We start from the raw sequence: 13,171 nt of genomic DNA on the forward strand, positions 1-13,171 counted from the left end.
ATCTCTGCACTGTCATACAAGTTTCAGTCTGCGGCCCTGACTCCACCACTGCCCTTGCTGGTTTAGCGCAAGCCATGTTGAACAATGTAATTGGCAGTACCACATGTTGGAGATTTTCCATTTGAGGACTCATCCCTCACCTTCCACTTCCATCTCCTCCCTCCCTCCACTGCAGACAGGCAGTATTGTGGATCGAATTATTTTTATGGATTTGTGATAATTCTGTGATATAACCTATTCAGACCGTAAGGTGACACTGGGGGCTCCCAATAACTCCTATTGCAGTTCTCCTCACCTCCATGAGGGCCTGTAAAGTTGCCATGGAAAGGTCACTTTAACTGTGCTGATCTGCTTCCCAGAAAGCAATTATATGAGTGGACACTAATTGCATGTTTTTTTTTAAAGCTTGGTTCACTGTTCACTCGTTTACACTGCATTAACAATCCTCCCTTAGTTAGAAGTGAATTAATCAGCAAATAAAAAGAATGTACCTTTACGAGACTTCCTTTGAGGCTCTGATGATTCTGAACCAGGTCCAGGATCTGGGAAAGAAATGACAAGTATTACAAATAATAAAATACAAACTGCTGATCAATCGTACTTGTTAACCATACATTATAACGGTGACATGCTATTGGTGGTAAATTTCATTTTGCACTTGTCGTTTACATGATTTCTTCAATACCTCCATATAGTTATGTTACCTCATATGGATTGAAAGTTAATAGATTGGATGACATAAGTTTTTAAGTAAGTGAAAGTACACAATTACACTAAAGACAAATAAAAAAAACCCCATCCCACGCCCGAGTTGAAACAAAATTAAAAAGAAAAAATTCAAGCCTGTTAAATTACTGGCACCTTTACCTTAATGGACTCAGTTTTACTAAAGAGACAACTTTCTAATCCTATTGACTTGAAGGTATCTTCGAGTTCATCCATAATAAAGTCAAAAATAGTAAGATCCAAGTTAATGATTTTGATGAAAAGAATGGCTCCAATTCTTAAATTTCTTTTCCCAGTTTCGATCATGCAAGACTCAGTACAATCTTCCCACTTGTTTTTTTCTGCTTGTAATGAAGTAAACAGTTGAAGAAGGAAAAAGTACATCAAATCCTCAAATACAGTTCCTGAAATATTATGGCCAAATGAATCTAGACTAGTTCATAAACTGCTTTGAAGAGTCAATAGGATGAAGTGAACGTGTTGCATGTAATTAGAGCAACTTACCAACATTTCTTTTTCTCGCATTTCTTATCGAAGGACGCGGTGTTACCATCTGGTCACCTTCATTTCTTATGGAAGAACCTATGTGTACCAGAGTGTCCATTAAGAATTGTTCATTTGCAATGGGTCCAAAATCAGTAACAGAGCCAATGGGTATCTTTTTATATACATGATGTTCTTTGTTGTTCAAAGACTGGAACAAGTTCGAATATAAATCAGCCTGTACTCTACTTCGGATTAACACCAACAGTACATGCTGTGTAGATACAATGGCCAACTCCATTGGGTCAAGCTAAATCACAAAGCTTCCATTATTTTCCTCGCTACAGCAGCCAGCTCATTAATATTTCCATAAAAAGAGCTTGACAGCATTGTTTATAATGTGAAACTCAAGCTGAAGCTCCAGGGCCATAGTGGAAGACAGCACCATGATTAGACAAAGTAAAAGTCACAAGTTCAGTGGGTAAGATATGTTTGGTGCATACAAACACCTGACTATTGAAGTAAAGGAAATTCTTGTTAAAGACTGAACACAGTGCGAGTTAATGATTATTACCAATGAACGCAATCAGTTTCTTCATTAACTAGATATTTGCTTTTCAGCATACTAGAACCACTGTATAAACCAGAAAATCATGCCAGTTTTACCTTTATTATTATAAGCAACAAAAGACAATAAATTGCAAACAATTTTACTTTACATTAATAATTATTACGTCCATCTTGATGTGACTGTTGTATCTCTCAAGGTTTAGTGCAACGTGTGGGAACATTGGTTTCAATGTCTTAAAGTAAGAAAATAGTGAGAAGAAACTTTTGAACAAAAAGAACCAATTATGGAGAGACTACATCATAAAACTGCTTACTATGAAGCTATCTAAATCTAACATTTGCACTGCATCATGATGCAATCTTTGGCAGGATGGACAGACAAAGGGGATACCATGTCTCTAATGATACCAATGAAACAGATTGCCTCAAAACATACATAAAAGACTCAAGCTGACTCTCCATCTGGATTTTTCCAGTGAGAATTGGAGTATTAAGATAAATAACTAAAAAAGCTGAGAAATTATGATACTACATATTAGCTTTTGTGTCCAGACCTGTTGCTAAAAATCATATAATCATTCTACTGAACAAAGGCAAGTACATACTAAACTAGCTTTGTGCACAATGTACTTTATAAATTCATGGGCCCAGAAAATAGATATATTTCATTTTAATGGCAATAAAACAGCATTGTCAATCACTGAAAGTTGCTTGTGAAATTCCTATAAACCTTACAACCTTTAATTGCAAATTCATAGGGTAATGTATCTATGTCTCCCTGGGTGAAGTTGTATTGTACTATTGTGGCGACTCACCTTACTGGTATCGAACCAGCTCCCGAGATCGCGAGCGTCGTCGGAGGCCCCGACCCAAATGGCGTAGGGCCCTCCTTCTTCTCCAGCATTGGGCTAGGAAAGCCTGTGCGCAGGAAGGTCAGGTGACCCGCACGTGACGTCAGCGTGGGTACGGAAGCACGGGAAGAGTTAGAGTATTAAAAGGCGCACCACGCCCGTTGGCCAGTCGACTTCTGACTCCAAGCAACAGACTCCGTGTCTTTATTCTTTAGTGTGTAGCTAGTCGCTACACTATTTCATTTCCAGCTGTCCCTTCTATTTCTCCACTGCAACTCCTCACAGTTGCTTGCATTTAGCTAAAATATAGCTCCTTAAAGAACATTTGCAATAGTGACAAGAAGGCGAGAGGAGAATGCTTCTAGAGAGTCAGAAGAATCTGGACAGACTGATGAGATGTAGAACCCAAGAAAAAGCATGTTCTTTGTGCACAGGATTACAGAGATCTTCCAGGGATACAGACAAGTGGCATTGGAGGAGTTTATCCAAAAAGTATTATCAGACAACTGCAGTCGACGAATGACTGCAAATCAGCCATATCCCTGCTCCTATACGTTAAAGGAAAGCTGAATGAAATGTTCTCAACCCCTTGAATACAGAGGCTGAGTGACCTCCTTAATGCTGCAGTAAGCAGCAAGCTGCAAGATGTGGCAGAGATCAGCAGTGGCAGCCCGGAACGATCTCAAAGCTGGGAACCTCATGGTAGCCATGACCTCCATGGGCAAAACAACCCAAGCACATTGGTGAGGCTCTATGTGAGGATGCAAGAAGTTCCAGATAGTGAAGACAAGGAATACAGTGTGCACATTGGGTCCTTGAACTGCACAGTTTCAGGAGAAACAAAATCAGAATCAGGTTTATTATCACTGACGTATGTTGTGAAATTTGTTGTTTTGCGGCAGCAGTACAAGACATAAAGACATAGAAGTTACTATAAGTTACAAAAATAAATAAGTAGTGCAAAAGAGGAATAATGAGTTAGTGTTCATGGACTGTTCAGAAATCTGATGGTGGAGGGGAAGAAGCTGTTCCTGAAACTTTGAGTGTGGGTCTTCAGACTCCTGTACCTCCTCCCCGATGGTAGTAATGAGAAGAGGGCATGCCCCGGGTGCTGAGGGTCCTTAATGATGGATGCTGCCTTCTTGAGGCACCGCCTTTTGAAGATGTTCTCGATGGCGGGGAGGGTTGTACCCATGGTGGAGCTGGCTGAGTCTACAACCCTCTGCAGCCTTTTTCGATCCTGCACTTTGGAGCCTTCACACCAGGCGGTCATGTAACCAGTCAGAATGTTCTCCACTGTACATCTGTAGAAATTTGGAAGAGTCTTTGGTGACATACCAAATCTCCTCAAACTCTGAATGAAGTACTACTGGCGTGCCTTCTTGTGATTGCATCAATGTGTTGGGCCCAAGGTAGATTCTCTGAGATGTTGACGCCCAGGAACTTGAAGCTGCTCACCCTTTCCACTGCTGACCCTCAATGAGGACTGGTATGTGTTCTCCTGACTTCCCCTTCCAGTCCCTTGGTCTTGCTGACATTGAGTGCGAGGTTGTTGTTGTGACACCACTCAACCAACCAATCTCACTCCTGTACACCTCCTCATCGCCACGTGAGATTCTGCCAACGACAGTAGTGTCATCAGAGAATTTATAGACGGTGTTTGAGCTGTGCCTAGCCACACAGTCATGAGTGCAGAGAGAGCAGAGCAGTGGGCTAAGCACACATCCTTGAGGTGCGCCTGTGTTGATCGTCAGTGAGGAGGAGATGTTATTACTGAAATACACTGACTGTCGTCTCCCGATAAGGTAGTCAAGGATCCAGTTACACAGGGAGGTACAGAGGCCCAGGTTTTGAAGCTTGTTGATTAGTAGCGAGGGGATGATGGTGTTGAACGCTGAGCTATATTTGATAAACAGCAGCCTGGCATGTGTTTTGCTGTTGTCCGGGTGATCTGAAGTCGAGTGGAGAGCCAGTGAGATTGCGTCCATTGTAGACCTGCTGTGGCGGTTGGCAAATTGCAGTGGGTCCAGGTCCTTTCTCAGGCAGGAGTTAATTCTCGCCATGACCAACCTCTCAAAGCACATCAACACAGTAGATGTGAGTGCTACTGGGCAACAGTCATTGAGGCAGCTCACCCTGCTCTTTTTGGGCACCAGTATGATCGATGCCCTTTTGAAGCAGGCAGGAATCTCCGACCGCAGCAGTGAGAGGTTGAAGATATCCTTGAACACTCCAGCCAGGTGGTTGGCAGAGATTTTCAGTACTTTGCCAGGTACAATGTTGGGGTCTGACGTCTTGCGAGGGTTCACCCTCTTGAAGGATGTTCTGACGTCAGCCTCTGAGACAGAGATCACAGGGTCGCCAGATGCTATGGGGATTCGCACAGATGAAGTGTTATTCTCCCTTTCAAAGTGTGCATAAAAGTGTTGAGCTCATCAGGGAGTGAAGCATCACCACCACTTATGCTGTTAGGTTTCACCTTACAGGAAGTAATGGCACGCAAACCCTGCCACAGTTGTCATGCCTCCAACTGGGTCTCTAACTTCACACAGATTTGCCTTTTCGCTCTCACGATGGCCTTCCATAGGTTGTACCTGGACTTCTTGTAGGGTTCTGGATCGTCAGTCTTGAATGCCACAGATTTAGCCCTCAGCAGACTGCGAATCTCCTGGTTCATCCAGGACTTCTGGTTTGGGAAAACGCAGTATGTTTTCGACGGCACACACTCAACCATGCAGGTCTTGATGAAGTCAGTGACAACCATGGCATATTTATTCAGATCCGAAGATGAATCCCCGAATATGGTCCAGTCCACTGATTCAAAGCAGTCCTGTAAATGCTCCTCCACCTCCCTTGACCATTTCTTTGTGGTCCTCACCACTGGTGCTGTGGTCTTCAGCCTCTGCCTAAATGCCGGGAGTAGAAGTACAGCCAGGTGATTGGACTTGCCAAAGTGCGGGCGTCGGATGGCACAGTAAGTGTTCTTGATGGTGGTGTAACAGTGATCGAGTGTGTTGGCTCCTCTGGTTCCACAGGTGATGTGTTGGTGACAGTTGGTCAGAGATTTCTTCAAGCTGGCCTGGTTGAAGTCCCCGTGATGATCGAGAAGGCATCAGGGTGTGTTGTCTCGTGACTGTTGATCATGGTGCTCAGCTCCTCCAGTGCCAGCTTGACGTTTTCAAGGGTGGAACGTACATCGCTACCAGGATAACGGCAGAACAGACAACACTTGACCACCAGATGTTCCAGGTTGGGGAACAGGACTGAGACAGAACCACCACGTCTGTGCACCACAAAGAGTTAAACATGAAGCAAACGTTGCCTCTGCCTTTACCTGATGCCACTGTCTGGTCCATGCAGCAGTTAATGAAGCCCTCGGCTGAAGCACTGTGTCCAGAGTGCTGGGGGTGAGCCATGTCTCTGTGAAGCAGAGTACACAACAGTCTTTGATGTCCCTCTGGTACTGCGGTCTTGCTCTGAGGTCTTCCATTCTATTTTCCAGAGGCCATACATTAGCCAGAAGGATGGTGGTGGAGAGGGGCCTTAGGGCCCTGCACTTCAGTTTTACTCGCAGCCCTGCCCTGCAGCCACGTTTCTTGAAACAATGGAGATGTTCCCCGAGTTTCCAGCTGCTGCACTCGCTCCTAGGTGGTCTGGAGTCCCCAGTCTGTCAGTTCTTAAGCTCGCCAGTTTTTCTAAATGACTTGAAACTATGTTACTTACTGCAGTGTCTCTGGCTGCTGATTTCAGCTGAAGTAGTTGTAACCGCGAGTAATTTAGGAATTAAAATGAGGAATATCTGGTTTTATGAGTAAACAAGAACTGTCACTTTTCAGAACAGACAAGGTAAAAATGTAATTCACATGGCAAAGTATTTGTGGGTGTGGCACTTCTGCTGGTCATTTGGGGAAGCTTTACACCAGAATAAGAGTGCTAGGAAACAAAAATCTCTGCCAAGTCAGGAGCTGAATTTCCCAACAAGGAGAAAATACTGCTCATCTCCAGGTTAATCAATTTCCAACTGCAGGCCACAGTTCATTTTTGGAGTAAAAATTTCTGGGCCTTGATGTATAAAGACACATTCCAGGATACAGATGGTCCAAGATAGCTACCAAGCTTCATTTGTGCATAGCTCTTGGTAGATAAGGTGTGAAGAACACATTTATGGGTAAGCTTCGAAGTGAGACCCTTATGGAAATGTTAAATACTAAAATACAATTCAAATAGTTTGAAAGCTATTAAATGAAAGAACTATGTGGCCCAAAAAGCACAGATAGCAAAAGTGGGAGGAAGGGTGGTCTCAAGTGAAAGGGAATTAAAAAAGTAGTATGTCACATTGGCAAAGAGGCTTGACTTATATCCATTGCTACCAAGAACCAAGTACACTTTTCAATATCATCTTACGTCATGGCTTGCGGTATGTAGTAACATACAACAAGTGCCAATGAACAACACAGTGACAGACTATCCGAGGGCAACAGTTACTGATTCCAAGCAAATATTGGGAATCTACTACAAGAAGAAAAAGTTCCAGAAAATAACCTAAAGTTGCATCACAGTGGAGTAAGTAAGCACTTGAAAGAAGTGAAGAAGACATGATTTTCTGCTTTTCTACTGTTTACCATGGTCCTCCAGATTCTATGACAGCAACGAGTTGGTCCCAGAAAGATAATGCCAAGCGCTATGTATCAGGAAGCTAGTTTACTAAAATACTTTACTGTTCTCCAATGGCCTGGGGTAAATGCATGATTTAGTAGCAGTATGCTATATAGATCATGTATTATTTTTGACGATACTTCAAATTTCCCCAGAGATAAGAATTTTAATATACTCTGCAATTTCACTGGCAAAACTTGTGACTAATTGTGAGATCAAAGGTTGGAAGTGGCAGCTGGAAGATATCCTTGAATATTGTCAGCAGTCCCTGTGACTGGGTAATTTGGAAATCAAAATAATGGACACCAAATTTGGACTTGAGAAAACTTTAGCACATGAGGAATACAAAGTGTTAAGTTATTTCAATGTTCTCTCTCAAGCACCTAATAATTATCTTGCCAATTTTTCTGCTTCATTTCATTTTGTATAATTATAAATATGGGAATAAAGTTGAAATATCATTTTAGCCTGAATTAGGTTGTGTTCTAATTTTCAGATAAAACACAATTCTTTGGGAGGGAACTTCCAGAAAGAGACAACTCAGTAAAAAAGGTCATTGTCCATTTTGTTATGTTTCTCTCAAGCACAATATTAGTTCAGGTGCAAATTCCAAGTCAAAGGTAGTCATTTGGCCGCCATAACCACTGGAGCACCTTAGATGCTACGACATCAGAGGTGATTTTCAGAGTGACCTGGTAACTGGTGCCCATCTCCTTTTCAGGCAAAGGCAACCGTATGCGAGATGACTGGGGAGTCTCCTTTCCAAAACTAATCAGGCTCTGTGTACGCTTGGTTTCTGATATCGACAGGTTTAGGAATTTTCAGAGAAGTGCCAACAGGCAACTTCTCGACACAAGTCATGAAGTGGGAAGTGCATTGACAGAGGGAGAAACAAAGAGAAAGATTCAGGAGCGACAAAGTGATTTGAGAGAAAATCTAAATTGTGAAAGGTTGCATCTAGTGCCACTGCTATCCTGTGAGCGACACGCCTGGTATCTGCTCTACACTTCCTCAGAGGAAACGGACTTTGTTTAGCTGCAAATCAACAATCTGCCTCTCTGAAAATGGACTTCAATGGGACATATCACAACCTCATTCTACAAACTTGCAGCAAGAAATGCTGGGCCTCATGGGGGACCCATTACCACTTACTATTGTTTGTAGGTATCCAGAGCTGGTCAGTGCTTTTGCCCTCAGTGGATCTAACCTTTCTTGATGAGCTTTGACTCAGTTCCGTAAGAAATAAAGAACATTATTATTTTTATTCGGTTAATCAATTTTAATTAAGTTGCATTGCCAAGACAATTTTTTTTTCTTTTGTACAAAGATGTTCCACAGACCTAGCAAGTTAACAATATTAGATCAATGGAAAAGGCATTAAGCTAGTTCTTTGGCCTGACAGAGTTGCAGTGTGGAAGTTGCCACAGAGGAAAACAAATGGAAAAGTAGGAGAATGAAGAACATTTGAGATTCTAAATAAAAATAATTTTAAAAATGCAGATGTTGGAAACCTTAAATAAAAACAGAAAATGCTGGAAAATTCAGAAGGTCGGGCATTGACTGTGGAAAGAGAAATGGTTCATGCTTCATGTCTGAAACCCTTCATGGGAACAGAGAAAGAGAGAAACAAATTAGCTGAAGTAGCAGACCGTGGGGGAGAGCAGTGGGTGGGGAAAAAGGGAATTTCCATGATAGGGTGAAATAATGTGGCCACTAAGCAGAAATTAGAGCAAAGTTTGCAACCTACACTGTCGTTCAATTCAACGAGTACTGCATCATGCTGACAGTGAATTAAAATGGGCTCAGCGGAACATAGCTTTTATAGTGTAGTGAAAAAAAATCACACAAGCAATTCTGCATTGATATCTTCAGGCCTCAACCTGTAGCCATGACGCAGCTGTTGCCCACATTGGTTTGGGGTAAGCCTCGGCATGGGATGCAGTTGGTGGCTTCATGTGTTGCCACGGGGGGTGGGTGGAGTGGGTATTCTCCACCTGGAGGCCTGTGTGCTGATACTTCCGCCCACCTCCAACACCACTTCCTCCCTCCATCCCTCTTCTGAAGCGAAGTAGCACTGTGCCCATGATGATTGGTATGGAGTAGCCTGATCAAGCAGGGTGCCACAACAGAACTTAATGGGACTGCTCCACAGCTCAGAGTCCCCATCAACCACCAGCCCAATTTTCCTCCTCTCCACCATGGCCTACAACGTGACTATGAAGAGATAATTCCAACAGCACTACGTGCTTCCTAGCGGACAGTGGGCAAATGAGATGGCAACTGCAAGCTTGGGCAGCAACTGCAGTGTATGAACACGCGAATTGGATTTCCATTCTCCTAAAAGGCAGTGAACCACAATAATGATTTCTTAAAGAGAAGATGTCACAATCTTGCGATATTTTAGATTTGACATTAGGGGAAAATGTGGTACCCAATTAATACATCAAAAATGGTTGAAATGCAATTTTAAGGCAAATAGGTGGGACCGTAACTAAGGGGTGCCACTAGTTGCAAGTTATTTAGCCTGGTTAACTGCTCACATGGTTTACATGGCATAAGCAAACCCACAGTAGTCAGAAATGAACTAATCAGCAAAAGAAAAAAAGGGTACCTTTGTGAGACTTCTTAGAAGGTTCTGGTGAAGTTGAATGTTGCTGATAACCTAACAGGGAAATAAGAAGCATTATAAGTATAGCAAGGCTGACTGCTTTCAAATAATTCTACTTTCACCTGCATTATCCTTCCTTTTACTCATGACAAACAAAGTCAGTCCAGGAGCAGTCTTAAAAGTAATGAAATAGCAGAGGCAAACAGCAGGCAGAAGAAGAAACTTGAGAGAAACAAGAGCAAGTTGTAGACAAACAGAAATGGAGAAATGATGAGAGAAATTCTTTAACAGCCCACATTGAGAAAAAACAAATGCATTGGACAAAATAAACACAGAATAAAACAAAGGTGTGAAGAATACCGTGGATAAAAGGCCAGCAGATAAAGGAAAAGACATGTAATTAATCCTTCCATCAGTTTGTATGGGAAATCAACTGCTAACAAGAGTAGGTTCAATGAAGAATGCATTAGAATGTACCAGAATATCAGGCATATTGAAATATAAGGTACAAACCGGTGAAGTTTAAACACAGGATTACATAAACAGTAGAAGCAGCTACTGTAGTTCATAGTGAGAGCTTTAACCAATTTTCCAGACTTGCTAGTTTTAAAAACTAAAGCATTCTCCCACTTCGCATGCTTTAAAAGATCCAGACAAGTCTTTCAAACTCTATGTTTGCAAGCATGAGGGAGGATGAGACATGAAGATTTTATCCAAATAACTTGAGCATTTTACAGACCTGCTGTACATATTTTCAACTCTCAGTTCCAGCAGATCTCCTATCATCAACCTGCTACAAAGCACTGCCTTTTCTTAAATGATGTGGCTCTACACAGCAGCAAGGTCTTCAAGCATAAATGTCATATTGTGGGGTGGCCAGAATGAAAAACGCCAACAAAAGCATCTAAATGAAAACTCGGAGCCAATTAAGCCATGCACACTGGCTTCGTTAGCTGTTAAAGATTTTAAAAGTCTCTAACAGTCAGAAACATTCAAAAGCATTCCAACACTGTTAAAACTAATTAAAATATTAAAACAATAAAAAAACAAAATACTCTCCAACAATTAAACACATTTAAATAAATAATAATTTAAAATGCAAATTAAGACTTGTAGCACTGTCCCTTACAGTTGTTCCTCTCCATTCAAATAGATGGAGACCGTTTCTTGAAATAACCTGATATAGCCCGTTTGAGCAGATTTCAAGCAGAAGATTTCAGTTTGCCCGTGAACAGCAGGAGAAATTTAAGGTTGAAGTGCAATCTTGAAAAATACCATAAACAATTAACAGCAACTTTGGGAAATCTGCATTTGCTCCCTTGCACAGAGGCTCTGTTATTCAGAGAATTATTGCAATCATGCAGCTGAGTGCCAGAATGTTCCTGTCAAATATGAGGCAAGACACATGGCCTGATAGTCTGGATCCTACTTTTCCTTTGCAAATGATCTTCCTGGGGCTGTGTGGGTTTTCTCTGGGTGCTCCAGTTTCCTCCCATATCCTAAAGTCAGGCATGTTGGTCGGTTAATTGACCACTGTAAATTGCCCCAGGTTTATAGGTGAGTGGTACAATCTGGGGGAGATGATGGAATGTGGGGAGAATAAAATGGGATTAGTACACAAAAAGTGCTGGGGGAACTCAGCAGGATTAGGGTAGGTTTGCCTGATGGTGTGAACTCAGTGGGCCAATATAACTAAACAGATTATTGATAACACTATATAAACAAAATACAAAAAAACTAATGAAATGGTAAATCAAAAACAAATGCATAAACTCAGTAAACTTACAACAAGTCAGAAAGCAAATGTGGAGGAGACTAATTAGCTTTGCACTTAGAACATAAAACAGTACAGCACAGAAACAGGTCGGCCCACAATGTCTGTGCTGAACATGATGCCAAATTAAACTAAATCTTTTCTGCCTACTCATGATCTGTATTCCTCCATTCCCTGCATATTCGTGTGTCTAACAGCCTCTTAAACACCACTGTCATATCTGCTTCTACCATGCCCCCTGGCAGCCCATTCTAGGCATCTACCACTCTCTATGGAAAGAAAAACTTGTCCCGCACATCTCCTTTAAATTTCCCCCCTCACCTTAAATGCATGTCCTCTTGTATTTGACACTTCTACCCTGAGAAAAAGATTCTGACTCTCTATGCCTCTCATAATTTTATGAACTTCTATCAAGTAGTTGCAAGGGTCTGGACCCAAAGCATTATAAACTGCAAAGTGTCAATCAAAGCACAGCAACAGTGAATATGGAGAACCATTTAACTGGAGTGAAAATGAGTCACAAAAATAAGAAGGTAGAATGCAGGTAAGGAGGAAATACTGTGATGGGAGGAAGGAAGATGGAGGATAAAAGAGAAATAAGATCGTTACATTTTTTTCTGGTGCTCTGTCCAAGATTAGAAACAAGGTGTCAAACAAGCTGTCAATATTCAATTATTGAAGGCAAAACAGTGATTATAACCAAACGGTTCAGATGATTTGCACAATAAATAATATTGCACATTTGGAAACGTTACACTACTGGAGACAACTGTGTGCTGTGATCCCCGTGCCACAGCAATTTTGCACGATGAATTCGTTCAGATGCTACTCATTACCGAAGTTAATCCACAATACTGCAGCCAAGCTTTTTACTGTATAAAAGATGTTAGAACAGTTTACATAATGGTGAGCATTAAACTCTCAACAGGGAGCCAGGAACTGGAAGAAGAGATAAAACAGGAAATGCAATGTTCCTGAAAGCTTGTGTGCATGCTGGTAATCTCAGTTCACACACAGAAAACCAGCTGCCCTCTCTCCCAATTTGTCGGGAAGACAATAAATCCCTGAACGGTGAATGTGCACAAGAGGGACGGCCCCCCCCCACCCCCCAGTTTACAGTCTAATGGGAGGAAGGATCTCAACCGCTTTCAATTTCTATTCGCACCATAAACAACTGCCCTTACAGCTAAACAATTAAAATCATTCATTTTCTCGTAAAACCCGAACTACAGATGCACATTTTTTTTTCTGATGCAGTCAGATCCTTGGGTTACGCACTTTTATTTCTGTTCGACCTCCGCTTCATCTTCTCGTCCGTCCGCCCGCCCGCTCTCCTCCCTTCCCCCCGATGGAACACACCTCCGGCGGATCTTCCGGGTGGCACCGGTTTCCCTCCGGACATGGCGGCGGGACGGTTTGCGGTAACTTCCGCTGTCCGCGGCCTGCGTTCCCCGGGCGAGCGGCGGATGTCGGCGCGAAGCGGGAGCGGGAGCGGCGAACAGG

The 13,171-nt window shown here is 42.3% G+C and overlaps 1 protein-coding gene across 1 annotated transcript in view; it reads right to left on the reverse strand.

The window, feature by feature from the left end:
- Positions 1-13,166, reverse strand: part of LOC127567930 (torsin-1A-interacting protein 2-like) — a 50,240-nt gene extending 37,074 nt beyond the window's left edge. The window contains exons 1-4 of the mRNA XM_052011143.1: positions 12,947-13,166; positions 9,898-9,948; positions 1,231-1,308; positions 492-542 (exon numbers count right to left, since the gene is read on the reverse strand). Of these exons, the coding sequence (XP_051867103.1) occupies positions 492-542; positions 1,231-1,308; positions 9,898-9,948; positions 12,947-13,070 (304 nt within the window). The 5' untranslated portion in view covers positions 13,071-13,166. The remainder of the gene's footprint in view (positions 1-491; positions 543-1,230; positions 1,309-9,897; positions 9,949-12,946) is intronic.
- Between the last annotated feature and the right edge of the window lie 5 nt (positions 13,167-13,171).

This window comes from Pristis pectinata, chromosome 3, assembly GCF_009764475.1.
Source record: "Pristis pectinata isolate sPriPec2 chromosome 3, sPriPec2.1.pri, whole genome shotgun sequence".
Classification (NCBI taxonomy): domain Eukaryota; kingdom Metazoa; phylum Chordata; class Chondrichthyes; order Rhinopristiformes; family Pristidae; genus Pristis; species Pristis pectinata.